Source organism: Elephas maximus, chromosome 2 (genome assembly GCF_024166365.1).
Source record: "Elephas maximus indicus isolate mEleMax1 chromosome 2, mEleMax1 primary haplotype, whole genome shotgun sequence".
NCBI classification, from domain to species: Eukaryota; Metazoa; Chordata; class Mammalia; order Proboscidea; family Elephantidae; genus Elephas; species Elephas maximus.
Genome location: NC_064820.1, coordinates 202,695,216 through 202,717,087, shown reverse-complemented (window position 1 = coordinate 202,717,087; position 21,872 = coordinate 202,695,216). Strand labels below are relative to the sequence as shown.

At 41.8% G+C, this 21,872-nt stretch overlaps 1 protein-coding gene across 2 annotated transcripts in view; it reads left to right on the top strand.

Annotated features, from left to right (window-relative positions):
• The first annotated feature begins 236 nt into the window (after window positions 1-236).
• Window positions 237-21,872, top strand: part of MAPK9 (mitogen-activated protein kinase 9) — a 73,957-nt gene continuing 52,321 nt past the window's right edge. For both annotated transcript variants that reach the window (XM_049874558.1, XM_049874559.1), the window contains exons 1-2: window positions 237-442; window positions 18,916-19,086. In XM_049874558.1, coding sequence (XP_049730515.1) covers window positions 18,965-19,086 — 122 coding nt within the window. In that variant the 5' untranslated portion in view covers window positions 237-442; window positions 18,916-18,964. The remainder of the gene's footprint in view (window positions 443-18,915; window positions 19,087-21,872) is intronic.

Genomic DNA, 21,872 nt, shown 5'->3' with positions numbered 1-21,872 from the left:
CAGGTCTGTATGCGGCGGCTGCGTGGCCCGAGCAAGCGCACGGTCTCAGAGACGCTGAGCCCCGCCATACCCCAACCGAGACCTCAGGCAACCGACCCGGCCGCAGGCTCCGCCTGCCGCCCCACCTGCCGCCTCGCCAGCACCGCCCAGCAGCGGGTGGGCCTCCTGGCGCAATTGGCCGCGTCGGCCCGGCTTTCCGCGAGCTGATTGGTTGGCCCTCCGGTCAGTCAGGAAAGGCGCCGCGGCGGCGGCGGCTGCGGAGGGAACCCGACCGGAAGGGTCGAAGCGCCCCGGAGCCCCTCACACCCACTGCGGCGGCTGGGCGTAGCGGGGCGGGGCGGCCGGCCGAGCCCGGGGGCAGCGGATCCGGGAACTGCCAGCGCGCAGCGCTGCCAGTCTGCCCGCCCGCCCTCTCCCCTTGGCGCGGCGGCGGGGAGGCGAGGTGAGCGCGGCGGGTGGCGAGAAGGCTAGGCCCGGCGGGGGCTGCTTGGTCCGGACCCCTCCGGCAAGGGGCGGCGGGAGGGCTAGCGGCCGGGCTTTGCGGAGTGGGCGCAGGGCTGCCGGATGCAGGCCGCGGGGTGGGCCAGGGCCTGCGGGGAGCTGGCGGTCCGGGCCGCCGCCCCTGCCCTAGAGGCTGCCGCAATCGCCCCCTTCCTCCCAGCTGTTAGCAGTCCCGGGTGTTGGCAGGCTTCCGGGCCTGGCCCCGACAGACCTGCCCGGGGGTGAGGAGTTGTGGGGGGTGGGGGCGCAGGAAGGGGTCTGCGGGTGCCACCCCTCCTGACTCCGGGGCGCGCAGCTGCACACACACCGGTGCTGCGATGCTCAGGAGCTCCGGGTCTGGTCCCTGCGACCTTGGCCAAGGCACTGACCCTCACCATGCCTCAGTTTACCCATCGGGAAAAGGACGAATTGTCAACACTTTTGTACAGAGTGGTTGTCAGGTTTGTGGCGGTGTGTGAAAGTGCGTGAGCCTTGTACACATTTGTGGGAAATCGGGCAGGATGGTGCCCCTTGCAGGTGTGAGTGGCAGGACAATCCCATCCCTCCCAGCCTCCAGCCCTTGCACTCTTCCAGTGCCTTGTTATTGCACACTCAATGCCCCTGGCAGCGCCTGAGCGGCCCTGCCCACCTCCTCTCCCGTCCCTTCCATCCATAGCAGTGTGCTCCTATCCCACTCACCTCACCTGCCTTGAAAATTCCAAGCCTCATACACCTCAAGACCTTTGCAATTGCTGTTTCTTGTGTTTGGAGTTGTCTTCTGGATCTTTACACAGCTGACTCCTTGGTGTTCGTTTCTCTGGACATCTCTGGTCGTATGTTTTCTGTGAGGCCTTCCTTGACCACCCTCTTTCTTTCTTTAGTCATTCTGTCTCCTTTGTTTAATTTTATTCCCAGTGGTATATTCTGGCTTGAAACTGTTCTGTTTGTCTGCCTGTTTATTTTCTGTTTCTCCTGCTAGGATGTAAGCACTAGGAAAACAGGTAGTTGTCTGATTTGCTCACTGCTTTATCCCAACTGCTTAGAAAGCACACAGTAAGTACTTAGTAATATCAGTTGAATGAATGAATGGATGCTTTAAGGAATGACCCTGCCTCCCTATTGCCTCTGGTTTATCTTTTAATTTAGTGACTTCTGATTAACTTGTGAGACCTATAAGCAGATGGAAGCTTGTTCTCATTTTGTGAAACGTTTTAATGTTCTTGACCTCTTTATTTGGTAACTGTCGGAACAAGCTGTCGATATGAAAGCATGTGATATTTTAGCTCCATCTTCCTTCCATTCAGTAGACATTTATGGAGTTCTAGATTATCTAGGTCAGGTTTTGTGCTAGGCCTTGGGGACACAAATGAGATGGCGACAGGGTCCCTTCCCCCAGAGAGCCCAGCAGGGAAAGCAGACATGCAGACAGTTTGTCCCAGGACAGCATGATGACTGCTATAGTGGAGGAGGCAACAGGTGGTGTTGGGGTTGGGCCTTGAAGGATGCTGAGAAGTTTGCCAGGCAAGGAGAGGCACGGAAGTATGACGAGGTTGGGGGTCAGGCTTTAGCCCAGTATGGAGCTGGAAGTCCGCCACAAGGCCAGGTGTAAGAGAGCACGGAGTGGTGGGGGCCCTGGACTACCAGAACCCCACCCAGCAATTTTTTAAAAGAAGCTAGAATTCCAGATTTTTGTGTTTACTCTCCTGGTTTTGTAAATATCTCCCAAACTTAAACCTACTGCCATCGAGTTGATTCCGACTCAGTGATTCCATAGGGTTTCCAAGGCTGTAAATCCCTATGGAAGCAGACTGCTACATCTTTTCTCTCATAGAGCCACTGGTGGTTTTGAACAGCTGAACTTTTTGGTTAGCAGTCAATTGCTTTAACCACTGCGCCACCAGGGCTCTTTTGTGTAAATGCTGACAGTAGTTAATTAATTACACACACTAAAAACAAGCAAGCAAACCAAAAACTGCTATGAGCCAAGCAAAATATAATAAGCCTCATTCAGCTTGGCTATAGGATTGTCATGCTCCAGGACAGGCTGTGTAGGAGGAAGTTGCTGTGATTCACTGGAAAGGTAGCCTAAGGCCAGGTACCAGCCCAGGTACTCCCACTTAATTGTTAGGAGCCCTTGAGTAACAGCTATGAAACCCATTTTTACAGACGAGGAAACTGAGGCTTATAGAGTTTGAGCAGTCTGCTTCAGATGAGCAGCTGGTAAGTGAAATTTGAACCCAGGTCTCCCCCAGATCCAGTGTTCTTTCCTGGGTCCTTCAGCTCTGAGCACACTCTTTTGGCCTTTGTTATTCTGTAAGAACAAAATCCAATCTAGATGATGTTTTCCTCTATCCATTTTGTTTGTTTCCTTCAAAAGGATCTCGAGGGGTTAAAAATAATTGTATTTTGGCAGTCTTCTCTGGAGAGCTTTGATATGCCTGAGAATTTTATTTTTAAGGTGCCATGACTTTAAATAATTTGTTGACAGATTAAAAGGTGTTTGTTTGGTTCCCTAAATAAATGTTAGAGGGTACACTTAAATTTCATATTTTTCTCTTTAAAATAAAGTCATCTTAATTATCTGGTTAAAGAAAAGTTTTGATGCAGCAAATACTGTGAGTAAGTACATTCTCAAACCAACTGTTTTCGTGATGAATATGGTAAAACAGAAAGCACTTTTTTTTCTTTTAACTCTATTGATTTGGTGGTAAAACCCAAAAAACCAAACCCATTGCCATCGAGTCGATTCTGACCCATAGCAGCCATATAGTACAGAGTAGAACTGCTCCATAGAGTTTCCAAGGAGTGCCTGGTGGATTCCAACTGCTGATCTTTTGGTTAGCAGCTGTAGCACTTAACCATTATACCACCAGGGTTCCCAATTTGGTGGTAGGACAGCTGTTTTGACCTAAATATGTAGTTATACCTCTACATGGTTAAGAAGGCGCCATTTTTTACATGATTTTCCTTAAGAATTACCAAATTGGTACTTGTCATTTTGTGATTATGTAAACTTGTTTCAGTAGCAGGGTCTTTTATTTTGATTGTTTATCATGGCGACTTTCAAGCGTACACAAAAATAAACAGAATAGTATCCGGCTTCAACAGTTAATAACTCCTGGCCAATCTTGTTTCATTTCAAACCTTATTCACTTCACACCCTCCCTTTCACCAATATTGTCTTCAAGCAGATCCTAAATACCATGAGATTTCATTTGTGACTTTTTAAGTATGTCTTTAAAAGATAAGGACTCTTTTTAACTTGAAAAAGCAAGAATTCCTTAAAACATCATCAAATAAACAGTCTATTCAAATTTCCAATTGCCCCATGAATTTTATACTTTTTTTTTTAACAGTTTACTTGAATTAGGCTCCAGCTAAGCCATTTTTTTTTTAAGCCATATATTGTGAATGGTTGATTTGTCTTTTAAGTTTCCTCTTATCTGTGGATTCCCTCTCCATTTCTTTTTTGTTTCACTTGTTTAATTTTTATTGTGGTGAAATACATATAACAAAACATTTGCCATTTCAACAATTTTCCATGTGCAACTTAGTGACATTAATTACATTCACCATCTTGTGCAGCCGTCTCTACTATTTCCAATTTTTTTTCATCACCTGTAACAGAAACTCAGTACCCCTTAAGCAATAACTCCCCATTTTCCTTACCCACCTGCCCCTGGTAAACACTAATAAACTTTGGTCTCTATACCTATTCTAGATATTTCACATAAGTAGGATCGTGTTATATTTGGCCTTTTGTCATCTGACTTATTTCATTCAGAATAGTGTTTTCAAAGTTTATCCTTATTGTAGCACATATCAGAAGTTCATTTCTCTTTATGACTGAATATGAATATCCATTCTTCTGTTGATGGACAGTTGAGTTGTTTCCACCTTTTGGCTATTGTGAAGAATGCCGTAATGAACATGAGTGTACAAGTATCTAAGTCCCTGCTTTCATATCTGTTGGGTATATACCTAGGAGTGGAATTGCTGAGTGACATGACAATTTTATGCCTTGTAGCTTATTTGTTGAAGAAATTGGGTTATCTGTCTTATAGCATTATCATAGTTGGGATTTTACTGATGGCATCTCTGCAGTGTAATTTAACGTGTTTCTCTGTATTTCCTGAAAGTGGGTAGTTGAACCTAGACGAAGCTCGGTCAGATTCAGGGTACAGACTTTTGGCAAGACCCCTTCATCGGTGATAGTATGCTCTTGCCTCTAGAGGCACATAAGTCTGGTTGTCTCACACTGTGATAGTAGCAGCTGTTGATTCTCAATGTTTAGATCCATTGATTCTTTAAAAAAGAATTTAAATTGATACCTCAAATCTTATCTGGGTATAAATTAATAGATGTAAAAAGAATGAACAAGAGTAGCCACCATTTTAACATTGGAATTCGTTATAGCTAAGGAAGTTTACTAAACATCTGAAGGTGAAATTTAACAATTTGGTTTTATTTAATTAGTATTTTTATACTCTATTCTTTCCCTCCCTTTTTTTGTCAGCTAATTTTGCTTTAATATCTTTCTTAAGCAAAGACTACCTAATCTAAGACATTTTAGGAATTGTAAAAATAGGTTCTAAGGATGTATGGATTACAAATGAGGTAGTTTCCCCCCATTAAAAATGAGTCATTTATACCAAACTCCTTAAGTTAAAGAGGTTCTTGTCTGTTATGAAGTTGAAGCTATAAGTTGAAGTACTTCTTTAACTGAATTATTTAGCTATTAGGGGCATGAACAGTATAAAACCCATCTTTTAGTGGTGTGCCAAAAGTTTGTTTTTCCATAGGTCAGGGTTGAGAAAACTTGGGGATTTGCTTAAAAGCATTTTTTAAAAAATGTTTACAACTACTGGTTTTATTGAAGTAAAATGATAAAACTCAGGGTCATCATAAGGAAGAGACACATGGGTGAGGAATATTCTGAATGCAAAGCTGCCGTACCTCAGAGAGGGCACCTCACTCTCCCTTTGTGGACCAGGAAGCTCTCTGAGCCTTAGAGTTTCAAGCATTTATTGACCAGTTCTGCATAATAGGCCAAATCATGCCTCCTGAGGCTAGCTGGTATCAGCCTCCCAGGTAAGTCTTTCCTGGCCTGGCCAGCCCCTTCTTGCCAGCACAGATCTTCAGGTATGGCCTGGAAGTCCCAGACCAAGGCACTCCAGTTACTTCAAAGGTGATTTCACATAAGCCAAAGACAAAGGCCACCTGACTTTGGGTAAAGCTATGTCCTTTACTCTGTACTAGAAATGTCCTGAAAAATTGGGAAAAATATGGAATAATCTGACTTTTTGGGGGGAGGAGGTGAAAATTATGCATCAAAACATGATCCCATTAAATAATTTCTATATGTTATTGTTCAGTGACATTGGTTGCATTTTTCACATTGTGTCAACATTCTCCTTTTTTCTCCTCTAATTGTTTCATTCTCATTAATTTAGACTGCCCCTTAAACTTCTCATCTGTGCTTTAGAGTTACCGTTGTCTCTTTGATCTCATATAGATAATTTTTTTATTTTTAAAGCGCAATACTTAAGGATGACATTCTTTACTTTTTGAGCTAAACCTTTTGTTTGTTTAAAGATGACTTCAGGGGATAGTTTTGTTTCAAGGTTTGAGAGTATCCCAGGACAATAGTCTCAGGGGTTTCTTCAGCCTCATTGGGTCCAGTAAGGCTGGGTTCTTTGGGAATTTGAGGCTCTCATCCACATTTTTTCCCTTCCTATCAGGATCCATCTATTGTGTCCCTGATTGAAGCATTTGGTGATGGTAGCTGGGCACCATCCAGTTCTTCTGATCTCATGTTAGAGGAAGTAGTGGTTCAGGGAGGCTGTTAGTCCTGCAGTTTAGTTACTTCTCTGATTCTGGACTTTCCTTCTTCCTCTGTTGCTCCAGGTGAACAAAAACCAATTATTGTATCTTGGATGGCCGCTAACAAGCTTTAAAAACATGCATGTTTTTAATCCCTCCTCTACCATGATGTGAATTTTGAGAAGGAATAATTGCCTTTAAAATAACTTCTAAGAAAAGCATATATTTCTACATAACCGTAAATGATTTAATTTAATTTGTCATATGGTTTAAATATTGTTTATCTAAAGGGACGCTGTTCCTAGTTTGTTTTTTGCATATCTAGTTGTGGCGGTGCAGCCCAGGTTACAGATGGACCCAGCTCAAGCAGCTGAGTACTGGCCAGTGACTGTGATCAAAATTGGCTTAACCAGCTCTTGCCTGTACTCAGAAATGTATTAACTGTAATATGTTATGAAGCAGATGTCTTCAAAAATGCCTTAAAATTTACTTCAGGCTTCCCGAAATACCATCTGCCTGTGTCCTAGAATGAAAAGTAAATTCTGTGAAGAATCCCCTGTCTATTGTGTCTTTCACTGAGGTGCTCACACAACATTAGTCATGTTATCAGCTTTTGCACTTGCTAGATTTTAGTTCAGATCTTCAGAATACACATAGCTGTTTGGGGAACAGTTTAAGTAAAATGGGTGTGATAATATCTGTCCTCATGTCAGCCACCATTATGCATGTACCCTGTGCTGGGCACGTACTAACCGTCCAGAGGTTGAGTATGTGCTCATCCTCATTTTACAGATGAGTGCAAGTTGCTTATCCAGTTTCACCCAGCCAAGTGATAGACCTACTGCAAGTCTGACTCTGGAGTCCTGGCCCTAACAATGGTACCACACTGCCTTTCCACATTTATTCTCTCTCTCAGTATTTCTTTTAACAAGCATTCACTAGATACCCACTGTGTAATTACTAGGGAATTGAGAAAGGAATCAGGCACATTTTCTGCCCATAAGGAGTTCACAGAGTGCAAGTGGAAATAGACTTGGAATGCAGTATAAAATGGAAGTAGTTCCTGGTAGCAAAGAAAGGGGCATGTCCAACACAGGTTGAAGGGAAAGGGTGTAGTAGAGGAAAACTTCCCAGAGGAGCAGGTGCTTGTATGCGATTTGAAGGAGGATGAAGGTTGGCCCGGAGAACAAAAGGAGAAGGAAGTCAGGTCAGGCAGATGGAACCACTTGATACTGGGAGTGGCAAGGGTGCCCAGGGTCTCTGATGCAATGTAAAGGATCTGAATTTTATTCTCAAGGCAGTTGGTCACTACTGAAGGAATTTAAACTGGAAAGTGGTATGATTGCTGCATATTTCCAACAGACCTCTTTTTCTTTTTAACTTTTTAATTTGAAATAATTATGGATTCATAAGAAGTTGCAAAAATAGTACAGAGAGGTCTTGTGCATCCTTTACGCAGTCTCTCCCTCCCCACTAAACCAAACCCACTGCCGTCGAGTTGATTCTGACTCATAGTGACCCCACAGGGTTTCCAAGGCTATAGTCTCTATGGAAGTAGACTGCCACATCTTTCTCCTGCAGTTGATGGCTTTAACCACTGTAGTACCAGGGCTCCTTCCAGTTTCCACCAGTGATTATATTTTTACATAACTGTAGTACAGTATCAAAACCAGGAAATTGGCTTTGGTACAATGAGTATATAGTTCTATGCCATTTTATTAAATGTGGAAATTCATTTAACTACAATCAAGGTACAGAACTATTCCATCATCCCAAAGATCTCCCTCATGCTACCCCTTTATATTCATACAGTCATCCATCCCATTGTCTGCCTATCCCCTGTCTCTAGCTCCTGGCAGTCACTAATTTGTTGTTCATCTCCATAATTTTGTCATTTCAGGAATGTTTCATAGGTGGTAGTGTGACTTTTGGGATTGGCTTTTTTCACTCAGCTTAATACCCTTGAGGTCCATCCAAGTTTTATGTATCAGTAGGTCATTCCTTTTTATTGCTGAGTAGTAGTCCACAGTCTGGATGCACCACAGTTCGCTTAACCATTTACCTGTTGGAGGACATTTGGGTTATTTACAGTTTTGGGCTATTACAAATAATTATGCTGTGAACATTCATGTGTATATTTTTATGTGGACAGATTTATCTTTTTTTAAATAATTTCTGTTTCTTGTTGTTGTTGAAAATATACACCGCAAAACATACACCAATCCAACAATTTCTACATGTACAATTCAGTGACATCGATTATATTCAGGTTGTGCAACCATTCTCACTCTCTTTTTCCAAATTATTCCTTTATGGTTGACTCACTGCTCCCTAAACTTCCTAACTTTCGAATTGCATTGTCAGTTTAATCCCGTATAGGTAGCTCTTTAAAAGAGTACAGTGCTCATGGCAGACATTATTTACTAATTAAGCTAAACTATTGTTTGGTTTTAAGAAGACTTCAGGGATATTTTTGATTTAAGGTTTAAAGATTAATTCAGGGCAGTAGTTTTAGGGGTTCATCCAGGCTCACTGGCTCCAGAAACTCTGGATTCCATGAGAATTTAAAATTCTGTGCTGCATTTCCACCCTTTCGATCAGGTTTCTTCTACAGCATCTTTGATCAAAATGTTCAACAGATCTCTCTTTTTAAAATATGTGCGTGGTGATTTGGAGGTAGACAGAAAAGAGGCTGGGGGAGCATTTAAGCTGTTGCTGGGTCCAGGAGGCATTGAGAAGGCCTTACCCAAAGCACTGGGATTGGGACGTAGAGAGAAAGCACAAGTGAAAGAAGGGGGGTCCAGTGGGGACAAATCCTCACGGGGCCCTAATGATCCAACAGTGGGTAACATGATAGCCCAATACCAGTTGTTATTCTGTATCCATAATATGTACTGTAGCTTCAGAACTGACACTCAGAAGCATGACCCTGAGATGCCATAAGGTTTTTGATTATCAAAGAAAGATTTAGTTGTTGTGCTCTGCTCTTTTTGTAAGAATTAAAGTAAGAAATGAGAACAGTTTGATAAATTTCAGCAGCAGATACTGAAGCACAGAGAGTTATTGTGAGGATCTACTTTTGCTCACAACTGTGAGTTAATTGAAATATCACATGTCCTGGGTATTCTGAAGCATTCGTATGATAAAAGGTTTAATTGAGTCTTTAAATAAATGAATCACCATCATCAGAAGGAAAATGTATCCTTGCTGGGTGAAACCAACAAGAAGAAAAGTAAAGGCCTGTGTGTTTCTAGCCTGGTCCTGACCAGCTCATGGACCCATCATTTTACCTTCTAAGTAAAATTCGAAATTTTGGAGTGGTGTATTTGGAAGAACATGAATGTTATAGTCAGACACCTGCATTCTAATCTGGGCCTTGCCACTTCCTAGCTGAAAAATTCGGCATCTTCCTACTGTCTCCAAGCCTCAGTTTTCTCGTTTGCAGAGTGGGGATAGTAGTACTCACCTCACGAGTTGTCAAAGGATTCCTTATGAATGTGCACCCCAGAGCCTGGCCCAATCTTTTGTCTCCAGTCTTGTCCGCCTCAAACCTATCCTCCATACAGGTCTCAGAATGACCATTCTACAGTTTTTCCCTTAAAATTTTTTGATTGACTTTTTTTTTTTATGTGAAATATGTACGTGGTTAAAAAAAAAAAAACAGCAGAACAAAGTTATAATGGAAAAAGGCTAAGTCTTTTTTATTTCCCACTGATTCTCTGTACTTACTAGCGTAGTGTGGCGGGGGGAGGGTGTGTATTTTTACATAGAGTGGAATTTACTGTCTGTACTCTTCTTTAGCTTGCTTTATTTCCTTTTACATATTTGGATATCCTTCCATATCACCATACATAGTTCCTGCATTCTTTTTAATAGTTATATTGTCATTTTTATACCATAATTTATTCAGTCAATCCACAGTGTACATTCTAGGTTATTTCTGGTTTTTTGCCTATTAGAAGAAATGTTACAAACATCCTTGCACAAGCATCTTTGAATACGTGTACTCATATATTTGTCAGATATATTTCTAGATTTGTAGTTGTCATGTTAGGATTCATGTGCATTTAAAACTTTGATTAGATATTGTTTTCCTTTCAAAAATACGTTTTACCAATTTACAGTTCTCACCAACAAGTATAAAAGTATCTCCTCACATCTTGGCCAGTACTATGAATAGACTTGAGCTCAGGTCTTGCCTCCTCCAGGAAGCCTTCCTTTGTATCCCTCTCTCCACACTTGCACCTACACCACTTATTCACTCAACCTTTTCCACTCAGGATTAAGGTCTCTTTTGTACTCCTGTCAAACATGTATACCCTGAGGGGACTTCCCATGTAGCATGGTAATGGTTTTATTTTGCTCCCTGTTGGCTGGCATTTTGAGGAAAGGAACTCTCTGGGTTGGTCTGCAGCTAAAGCCCCTAGCCTAGAGCTTGGCTCACAGTAGGCCCTCAAGAAATGCTTTTTGGAAGAACTCAGTAAATGGTAACTGATATTCCCACAAGAATTCGTCTATATGCTCTCCATTCTTTCTTCCCACTGTAAAATTTTATAATTGTGGTTTGAGTTGTTTTTTTATTTGGAAAAATAAATCAGCAAATTTAATATGACATAGTACTTGAATTGCTGATATTTAGAAGAATACTAAAAACCAAACCCATTGCCACCCAGTGGATTCCAACTTGTAACAACCCTATAGGACAAATTAGAACTGCCCCATAGGGTTTCCAAGGAGCAGCTGGTAGGTTCGAACTGCCAACCTTTTGGTTAGCAGCTGAGCTCTCCTGCCCAATATTTACATATAGAGTGGGTAGATTTTATGCCGCTACCCTGTAGGTGATTGTACAGGACTCTCTAGTCTTTAAAGAAATGCAGATTTTAGACTAAAGCATTTAACTTGACAAGCATTCACAGAAGCAGTGTGGTAAAACTGGAAAGGCAGGGATGAGGAGCTAGCTGCTTTTAGCAAAGGCCATGCCAATGCCTGCCCTGAGGCATCCCTTCCCCGGCTCAAGGCCAGAAGAGCCCAAGGAACAGACTGTGTCCCCTGTCAGCTTTTTTACATGGATCACTTGGTGAGCACTGGAAATCCCCTTATATTTGTTGAACTGTGCTGTGTGAGAGTGCGATGCAGGGCACTGGAGAGACAAAGGTGAGTAGGACAAGCCCTTCCTGCTTCTGAGGAGCTCACAGTCTGGGGGAGGGAGGCCAGCCTGTGGTAAGATAAATAATAGTGCAAGCCTGAGGGTGCTGCAGCAGTGCACAAGCAGTAGAGAGCCAAGTCCTGTGTTGAACTGCTGTTGAGCACAATAGCAGCACTTTGCAGGAGCCAGTGGTGAGGAACCAGTACCCACTGGTGGGGGAAGTGGAATAGAGACGAATCTGTTGGAAATCTGGTTACATGAAGAGTTCTTGTACTTCGTATTTGTGAAACCGTTTTCCGAGCCCATGCTGATACTCTTTTGTTGAAATATAATCTCAAAAGAGTTGACTCACTAATAGCTTAATTAGATTCATTCTCAGGTTGCCTTGAGGATCTTTGTCTTGCTCTCATAAAGCCCAGGCTTGACAAAGGAGGGGACTTTAACAGGTTCTCTCTTTTGTGAATAAGTTTCCTCATGGATTTCAGTTTTTATCACATACTTGGAACATCACAGGTGAATTTTTACTACCTAATAAAGGCAACATATTTTAATTTTAAAATCAATTTAAATCTTGAGATGAAATTATATTAACAGTTCCAGAACCTAATATAATTTAATGTACTCTCAAAATTCAAAGAAGCTAATGTGGTATTATCGTACTAGTCAGGATATTAGTTATAAGAAGCTGTACAGAAAGTAGAACTGGGGGTTGGGTCTGGGTAACAGAAAGAGTTACAGAGCTGCTCAGCAAGGTTGAGATTCATTTGTGTCAGTCCCATTGTCGGGAGGTGATGTCGGGGGTGGGGGCTTCTGTGCCACCAGATCATTCAGGAATTCGGTCAGTGTGGCTTCCATCTCTGGGTCTCGGATAGCTGATTCCCCCAGCCAGCAGCAAGAGAGAAAGATCAGAGGGCAAGCAGCTTTCTGTTAACAAGTGATTTAGAAGTAGCATACCTCACTTCTCACATCTCAATGCCCACACCTGGCTGCCAAGTGTAGTCTCTAGCTGGGCAGCCATTTGTCCAGCCAAAGTGGGGAGGCGTCTGTCATAGATTGAATTGTGTCCTCCCAAAATGTGTGTCAACTTAGCTGGGCCATGATTTCCAGTATTGTGTCCATCATTTTGTCATGTGATTTTCTTGTGTGTTGTAAATCCTACCTCTATGATGTTAGTGAGGCAGAATTAGAGGCAGTTATGTTAATGAGGCATTCCAGACTCAATCTACAAGATAAAGTTGTGTCTTAAGTCAGTCTCTTTTGAGATATAAAAGAAGCGAGCAGAGAGACATGGGGAAAATAGTGCCAGAGGACCATGTCCTTTGGACCCAGGGTCCCTGCGCTGAGAAGCAACTAGTCCAAGGGAAGATTGATAACAAGGACCCTTCTCCAGAGCCAACAGAGAGAGAGAAAGCCTTGCCCTCGAGCTGATGCCCTGAATTCAGACTTTTAGCCTCCTACACTGTAAGAGAATAAATTTCTCTTTGTTAAAGCCATCCACCTATGGTATTTCTGTTATAGCAGCACTAGATAACTAAGGCAGCGTCTATTACTAAAAGCAAGAAGGGGTAATGGATCCTGGAGTCTGTTAGCAGTCTGTGCCACAGTCATAATGCTTGTCCCTTAGGCACTTCAACCTTCACTCTCCAAAGTTGAACTCACGAGCTCTGTGTGGGTATTTCCTGCTTGCCTCCATGTACTTTGCCCTCATTCGTCCCTGCCTCCTCCAGGTCAGCAAGTTTCATATGTTCTTCATCCAAAGCTTGCTTTTCCTTTTCCTCACGAAATGCCATTACCTCTGTGCAGACCCTGTCATTTTTGCCTGATCTCACTTTCTTCCTTTTTTGGCTTCCTGAATAACCTCTCTGAACAGCAAGTCTGGTCATGTACCTCTCTTGTTCTGGTGGCTCCACAGCCCTCAGGACCAAGTCCAGATGCCTCTGAGTGACTTCTAGCATCCGTTCTGGCCTCATTTTCTGTCTAGCTTCATTCCCGTACTAGAACCCTAAATGGTATTCTCTTCATTCAACCCTCTGGATTCCCCTCCTGACGAGACAGTCCTTTAGAGTGTAAGCTTCCTGAGGCAGAAATACTGGCTTTGTCCTGGCACAGAACAGGTCATCAGAGGGTGCTCGGTACATGATGTATGAGTGGCCGATGTTGCGGTGTATTATAATATGGTAAAGCAACTGCTGTTCCTGATACAGCAAGCCACAGTGGTTACCTGCCTGCCTTTAACTGAGTCTGTCTTTAATCCTTAGCGCTTGCACCTTACTGGCCATACTCAGCGGTCCTTTGTGTCTGAACTCTGTGTCCCTACTGTGTGATCCACTATGTCTGAACATAATCAGACAGAGCTCCGTGCCCTACTGAGCAATCCCCCATGTCTCCACACAGTCAGTTTGAGTTCTGTACCCCTATTGTGCAATTCCTCGTATCTACAGAGTCGTTTGGAGCTCTGCAACCCTACTGAGCAGTCTTCCGTGTCTGCACAGTCAGTCTGAGCTCTGTGCTCTTACTGTGGTGTTCCCCATGTCTACACATGGTCAGTCAGAACTCTGTGCCCTTACTGTGCCATTCCCTGTGTCTCCACACGGTCACAGTCAGAGCTCTGTGCCCTTACGGTGCCGTTTCCTGTGTCTCCACACGGTCACAGTCAGAGCTCTGTGCCCTTACGGTGCCGTTTCCTGTGTCTCCACACGGTCACAGTCAGAACTCTGTGCCCTTACTGTGCCATTCCCTGTGTCTCCACACGGTCACAGTCAGAGCTCTGTGCCCTTACGGTGCCGTTTCCTGTGTCTGCACATGGTCAGTCAGAGCTCTGTGCCCTTACTCCCTTACTGCGCTGTTCCCCGTGTCTGCACACGGTCAGTCAGAGCTCTGTGCCCTTACTGTGCCATTCCCAGTGTGTGCACACAGTCAGAGCTCTGTGCCCTTACTGTTCCGTTTCCAGTGTCTGCACACGGTCAGTCAGAGCTCTGTGCCCTTACTGTGCCATTCCCGGTGTCTGCACACGGTCAGTCAGAGCTCTGTGCCCTTACTGTGCTGTTCCCTGTGTCTGCACATGGTCAGAGCTCTGTGCCCCTACTGTGCTGTTTCCCATGTCTGCACATGGTCAGTCAGAGCTCTGTGCCCTTACTGTGCCGTTCCCCGTGTCTGCACACGATCAGAGCCCTGTGCCCCTGCTGTGTGTCTCTGGCAAAGTAATTGGAGGCAGATGCCACCACCTGCTCTGTGAAGCTTATCTAGTCTTTGGCGACAGGCTCTATTTGGCCTTTTTCTTTCAAGTATTGTATTTACATTTTTCGTATCGCCCTTAAACCTTATTGTAACTTATAATCTAGGTAGTGGACTTGTTCCTCACACTTCTCTCCCAAACAGTGAATTACATGCCACTTCAAACTCAGTTCCTAGCTGATCTTGCTATATCTGTTACAGTAGTTAGCACTTTCTTGTACAAAAGCACTCCATAAATGTTAAGGTGAATTGTCTCAGCCTCTTAAAAACTGTGAATAAATATACAGTTCAAAAAAAACAACCCACTGCCATCAAGTCAATTCTGACTCATAGCAACCCCAAAGGACAGAGTAGAACTGCCCCACAGGCTTTCTGAGGAGTGGCTGGTGAATTCAAACTGCCAGCCTTTTGGTCAGCACACAAGCTCTTAACCACTGAAAGCGATACTCCTTCAGATTTCAGAAAAATGGAGCAGCATGGTGAGGGAATCATTAAATATTGTATTGTGGGTTGGACCAACAAAGGTTCACTGAGTGCTTCTCCTGTTGCAGGCGCCATGCCTTCCCTGGCCTAGGAGTGTGGGATGCTTCTGTGAGCAAGACGGGCCTGACCTCGCCCCCTGGAGCTTATAAGACAGACCTAACAGCCTGGGCAAGACCCTGATTCTCCTTCATAGAAGCAGTGTGGCGTGAGCAGGCTGTTTAACCTTGTTCAGCCTGTGCTACTCAAGTATAAAATGGGACTGATCATCCATCCTATGCAGGGTCATTTATTAGAACATTCAGTGCTTTGCTGGTATCCTCAGAGGCACTCCAAAGGGCAGGGGCCAACAGTGCTCAGTAGGGGTGGCTGGTAATATAGCTCTCCCTGAAGATAGTTAGAAAAAGGTGAAGCAACACTCGGTTGGAGAAACAATTTATTGGACTTAAGTTCGTTGTTTGGGTTTGCTATTAATTGATGTATTCCCTTGTTTAATGGAAATCCTAGACATCATTGTGTTGATACATAAATCACTACAAAGAACTCCACGGTAGACATTAAGTATTAGATGGTAGAACAAAAAACGGCAGGAGTTTGGTTAAACTGTAGAATAAAGTTTAAACTCTGTGTTTTTAAATAGTATAGAATATGTACCTATGTGGATTTATTCTTGGCTTACTAATTGTTAAAAATGCCAAAATAAATAGCTTTTTATTTACCAGAATAAATAAGCCTGGGAACCAAGTGAATGTTAGCCGTCTGCTGGTATCTGTTTATTTTCTGTATAAAGTCAGTCAAGTTCCTGCAAAGCAAGAATCTGCAACCTACTGCTAAAATTATGGAAACGCTGCTTTCCAGTGCTGCCAATTTATACCCGCTTGTAGGTTAATGTACTTTGTAATGTCGGCGTTATTGGATATTGACGATAGGTTACAACAGAGCTTTCTGGATACGGAGGTCTCAATAGATACAGATTCAGAGAGTGCAGGCCCAGCTCCTCAACCCTTGGCGTGCTCAGGATACATGGTGTCACCACAGCCCTTTACCAGGCTGTTTTTCTCTCTAACAACTTTATTGAGCTATAACTCGCGTACCATACACCTCACCATTTAAAGTGTACGATTCAGTAGTTTTAGTACATGTGCAGATGAGTGCAACCATCACCACAGTCAATGCTAGAACATTTTCATCACCTCAAAAAGGAACCCTTTACCCTTTATCTGTCACCCTTCACCTTCTTAACCTCCCTCCCTCCCCACACAAGCCTTAAGCAACCGCTATCCTTTCTGTCTGTAGATTTCCCTATTGTGGACTTTAGTATGAATGGAATCATGTAAAATGTGGTCTTTGGTGACTAGCTTTTCTTACTTAGCATACTCTTCAAGGTTCATCCATATTGTAGCAGGTATTAGAACTTTATTGCTTTTTATGGTGGAATAATACATATTCCACTTGATGTGTATACCATATTTTGTTTATCCGTTCATCTCTTAATGGACACTTCCGTTGTTTCTACCTTTTGTCTATTGTGAATAATGCTGCAGTAAACATTGGTGTACAGGTGTCAGTTTGAGTTCTTGCTTTCAAGCCTTTTGGGTATATACCTAGGAGTGGAATTGCTGGGTCATACGGTAGTTTTATGTTTAACTTTTTGAAGATCTGCCAAACTGTTTTCCACACCATTTTACATTCCTACCAGCAATGGACAAAGCTTCCAGTTTCTCCACATCCTCACCAATACTTGTTACTTTCTGTTTATTTATTTATTTATAATAATAGCCATCCTAGTGGGCATGAAGTGGTGGTATCTCATTGTGGTTTTGACTTACATCTCTCTAATGCTTAATGAAGCCATATGGGGCAGTTCTACTCTGTCCCATAGGGTCGCTATGAGTTGGAATCTACTGGACAACAATGGGTTTGGTTTTGGTAACGTCTAATGAAAAGGAACCCCGGCGGCACAGTGGTTAAAGCACCGGGCTGCTAACCAAAAGGTCACCTGTTCGAACCCACCAGTTGCGCCATGGAAGGAAGATGTGGCAGTCTTCCATAAAGATTTACGGCCTTAGAAACCCTATGGGGCAGGTCTGCTCTGTCCTGTAGGGTCACTACGAGTCGGAATCAATTAGATGGCAGTGGATTTGGTTTGATTTGAATGTCTAATGAAGGAGCCCTGGTGGCGCAGTGGTTGAGTGTTTGGCTGCTAACCAAAAGGTCAGCAGTTCAAACCCATCAGCTACTCTGCGGGACAAAGATGTGGCAGTCTGCTTCTGTAAAGATTGTTGTCGTTGTTAGGTGCTGTCAAGTTGTTTCTGACTCAGAGCGACCCTGTGTACTACAGAACGAAACGCTGCCTAATCCTGCACTATCCTCACAATTTTTGCTAACGTTTGAGCCTATTTTGTAGCCACTGTGTCCATCCATCTCATTGAGGGTCTTCCTTTTTTTCACTGACCCTCTACTTTACCAAGCATGATGTCCTTCTTCAGGAACTGGTCCTCCCTGATAATGTGACCAAAGTATGTGAAATGAAGTCTCGCCATCCTCGCTTCTAAGGAGCATTCTGGTTGTACTTCCTCCAAGATGGCCTTGGAAACCCTATGGGGCAGTTCTACTCTGCCCTTTAAGGTCGCTATGAGTTGGAATAAACTCTACAACAGTGGGTTTTTTTTTTTTTTTTTTGATTGAATGTCTAATGATTTTGAGCATCTCTTCATGTGCTTATTGGCCATTTGTATATCTTCTTTGGAGAAATGTCTATTCAAGTCCTTAGCCCATTTTTTAATTGGATGGTTTGTTTTTTGTCATTAATAGCTGGAAGAGTTCTTTGTATATTCTAGATATTAAACTCTTAGCAGATTTATGATTTCCAAATATTGTCTCCCATTCTGTAGGTTGCCTTTTTACTTCTTAATAATGTCCTTTGGTATACAGAAGTTTTTTACTTTGATGAACTCCAAATTATCTGTTTTGTCTTTTGTTGCTCTTGCTTTTCGTGTTTTATCTAAGAACCCATTGCCAAATGCAAGGTCCTGAAAATTTATCATGTTTTCTTTTAAGAGTTTTGTACACTTATATGTACGTTCTTGGTCCATTTTGAGTTAATTTTCATGTATAGTGTAAGCTAGAGGCCCTACTTTATTCTTTTGCATGTGGAAATCCAGTTGTTCCAACATGTGGTCTTTTTATTATTGAGTTGTAAGAGTTTTTTATATTCTAAATACAAGTCTGTTTTTACAGTCACTTTGACATATGAATCCTGGTCTCTGGTTCTCCAGTTTAACCTGAATTTTTGGACTTAGCAGAAAGCTTAGGAGAAGACTGGTCTATTTGTTTTTCTGCAGCAGTTCTAGAAGTGATAATGTTGAAACAATGCTTCCACCTCCAGTTGAGACAACTAAGCGTAAACTGTTTCCACAAGGAAACAAGCTAATGAGAGGCATATAGTGACATAGTCCTGTGATGGCTGGTGATAATATGTAAATTCTTTTCTCCAAAGGTTGTGATTTACTAATCTAGTCCCTTAAAATGTGGTCATGCAGGGCCTTAAAATTCCTTGCTTTCATAAAGGTCTTGTACTACCGAGATGTCTTCACATTTTTTTGTACGTTCCCTAAGCTCAGAATTTGGTCAAACTGAGTTTATCACTCGCAGCCATATTGTCTTATATACCAATAAATTTGAAACAGTTTTAGGTGAGCTATATATACAATTTCAGTAAGAGTTTATGTTCATTCTTTTTTTCTTTTAAGGAATCTAACAACTATCCCAGCTCTTTGGAACACTGCATGACACTACATCATGAGTGACGGTAAATGTGATAGTCAGTTTTACAGTGTGCAAGTGGCAGACTCAACATTCACTGTCCTAAAACGCTACCAGCAGTTAAAACCAATTGGCTCTGGAGCTCAAGGAATTGTTTGGTAAGTATAGTCTGTTTTAATAGTGTGGATTGAGTTTTTGCTGCAGTAAAAAGTAAAACCAAGCCATCAGAATTTAAAAACACTGTTGATAAAAGTACTCTTTTTTTTTTTTGCTGTAGGTTTATGAGCTAAATTGAATCAACTTCTTTCTCTAGTTATGTGTAGTCAGATTTTAGGCTACAAACTCAAATTTTTAGAATGCTGCAAAAACTTAAATAGGTAGCTATATTTCTTTCTTTGTTTCTATTTTTGTTTGTTTTTTTTTCATTCCCTTTGTCATTATGATATCAGAATATTAGGAATGACAGTGAGTTGTAACAGAAGTTTGGAGTTTTATTCATTTCTTCATCATGGCCACCTTTTCCCCCCTCCCCCTTTTATTCCCAATCACTCCTATTCATTTCCAGGCACCATCCTTGCAGTTCCTTGCCATTCATTGGCAGGATGAGGCCAGTCAGTCTCATTCTCACCCCATGGATTAACCAGGAAGGGATGCTGTGTGAGGGGTTGGGCTGGCCGTCTCTTCCTTGGTGTCTCACTTCAACTATGTGTCCAGCCCAGGACGTCAGAATCATTAGTCTGACCCTGAACTTAGTCTCTTGCATGGTAAGACAGTCAGCTGCTGCAACATCACTGGCCAGCTAAAGGTAAAGTTTTTCACATGTTTTTTAGACTACAGTTATCAGCACTCCCAAACTTTTTATCCCTTATTTTTCTGAGCAAATCTTTTTTGGGGGAGGGTGGGGAGGTCAATAAAACCAAGATTGTCCTTGCATCTGGAAGAAACTGTGATGAAGCACCTACTCCATGTAATGTTTACAGGTAGCAGGCAAAGGGGATTCAAGAAAAAAGGGAATTCTTTTGGATGTTCTGGTAGGGTAGTTTATGTTTTCCTCTAGAGATGTTGAGCTTTTGAGAACTGTTTTTGAAAAACAGTGGTTTATGAGTGACCCTCCATTGTGGATAAATGTGCTCAGGAAAACCAGTTGTTTTCTTTTGGGCTAGGTGGTCTGCAGCCCTGGTAGCTAAGAGAAGATTGCGGTCCAGAGCTTCTCAGAATGTTTTGAGAGAAAAGCAGTTTTTGGAAAGGGACAGCCTTCCCAGCTGTGTCTAAAATAGTAGTGAGCTTAACTTCCAAACAATAATGTATTATATCAGCACTTAAATCCAACGTGCCAAGAGAAGTTTTAAACTCAGTAAGTGGTTCAAAATTGGAAATTTTGGTGTAAATAAAAGATTCTAGAAAACAAAACATTCTTTTGAGTTATAGCCCATCTTTTATTTGAAACTAGATGGTAATCTGACACAGATAATCTGGCAAGGCTGATGTCAAGGGCATTTAATGTAATAACCACATGAAGAAGCTGACTGTCCAAGCCAGTTGCCATCTAGTTGACGCTGACCCATAGTGACCCTATAGGACAGAGTAGAATCACCCCATAGAGTTTTCAAGGAGCAGCTAGTAGATTCGAACTGCTGACTTTTTGAATACCAGCCATAGCACCTAACCACTGTACCACCAGAACACCAAGAGGCTGACTAAGAAGCTAGTAATTGTAAAATAGAAAGCTATGTAGAGTGACTTCATTACAGCATAGTAAATAATAATAAAATTACATGCTACTTTATTTGATTACAAGCTTGTCTATGTTACTTTTCACCTTTATTTTTAAAGAGAAATGTTTAATAATGAAATAATTCATTATGGATGTGTATTTTTCCTTTGAAAATTCTAGTTTTGAAATAAAAGATTTTAATATGCCATTGCACACCAAACCTCTAGTAATGGTAAAAGTTATAGAATAAAAAGTTATGAATTAAAAAAAAAAATTTTTTTTTAAAAGAAGATACCTTAAACTATGAATATTTGTTATTTTTTATGGCTATGTGATTCCTGATACTAAAGTCTTATGTTTAATGATACTCCCATATTGTTTTACATGTAATATATGTTGTGATATTCTTGTAGTAGCTTAAGTTACACTTGACAGAGTCTTAACAGTAATTTTACTAAACTCGTAACATTTTCATTATTTAATTGTCATAAATTTTTTTTTTTTTAATAAATTTATGACAATTTTAAAAAATATTTTTAGGAGCAGCTTTCATTTCATGTATAGTAAGGTAGAAAGAAAGAAGTATGTTGAGGCTAAAATTTTAACAATACCCTATATTTTTCTCCTGCAAATCCTCATTTTTATAGCTTGATTTTTTATTCTAAGGAAAGATACAAAAACTGGGTTTTGGTGTTTTCTGCTCAAGAAAGAAGTTGCTACTTTGGACCAATAAAGGAATTAAGTATTGGAGAGGGAGATCTCTCAATGAGCCCACTGGCAGCTAACAGTTTATTTTTTATCTTTGAAGTCATTATTCATCCGTTTTTGTAACCCAAGCAAATAAAAACTGTTTGTTGGGTTAACTTTACTGGATGGGTAAAAGGGGTTAACTAACTGGATTCATATTACTGGTATTTCTTTTTAAAAATGTTTGTATAATTATGAAAATTATTCTTAGACTTCTGGGTGTTTTATCTTTTTGGCCTTTAGGCAACATGTTATCATAGGATCTGGGCCTAGGTGGTTGGGAAACCTGGGTCTTCATTATTAGTTTATTACTGCTTTCTCACATAGCCTTGTGCCAGTTTCCTTTCAGCCAGTGAGGAGGGAATGACTATTCCTTGCCTTCTGTAACAGCTGCAGCAAGTTATCACAAACTTGGTGGCTTAAAAAAACAAATTTATTCTCTCACAGTTCTGGAGTCTCGAAGTCCAAAATCAAGGTGTGAAC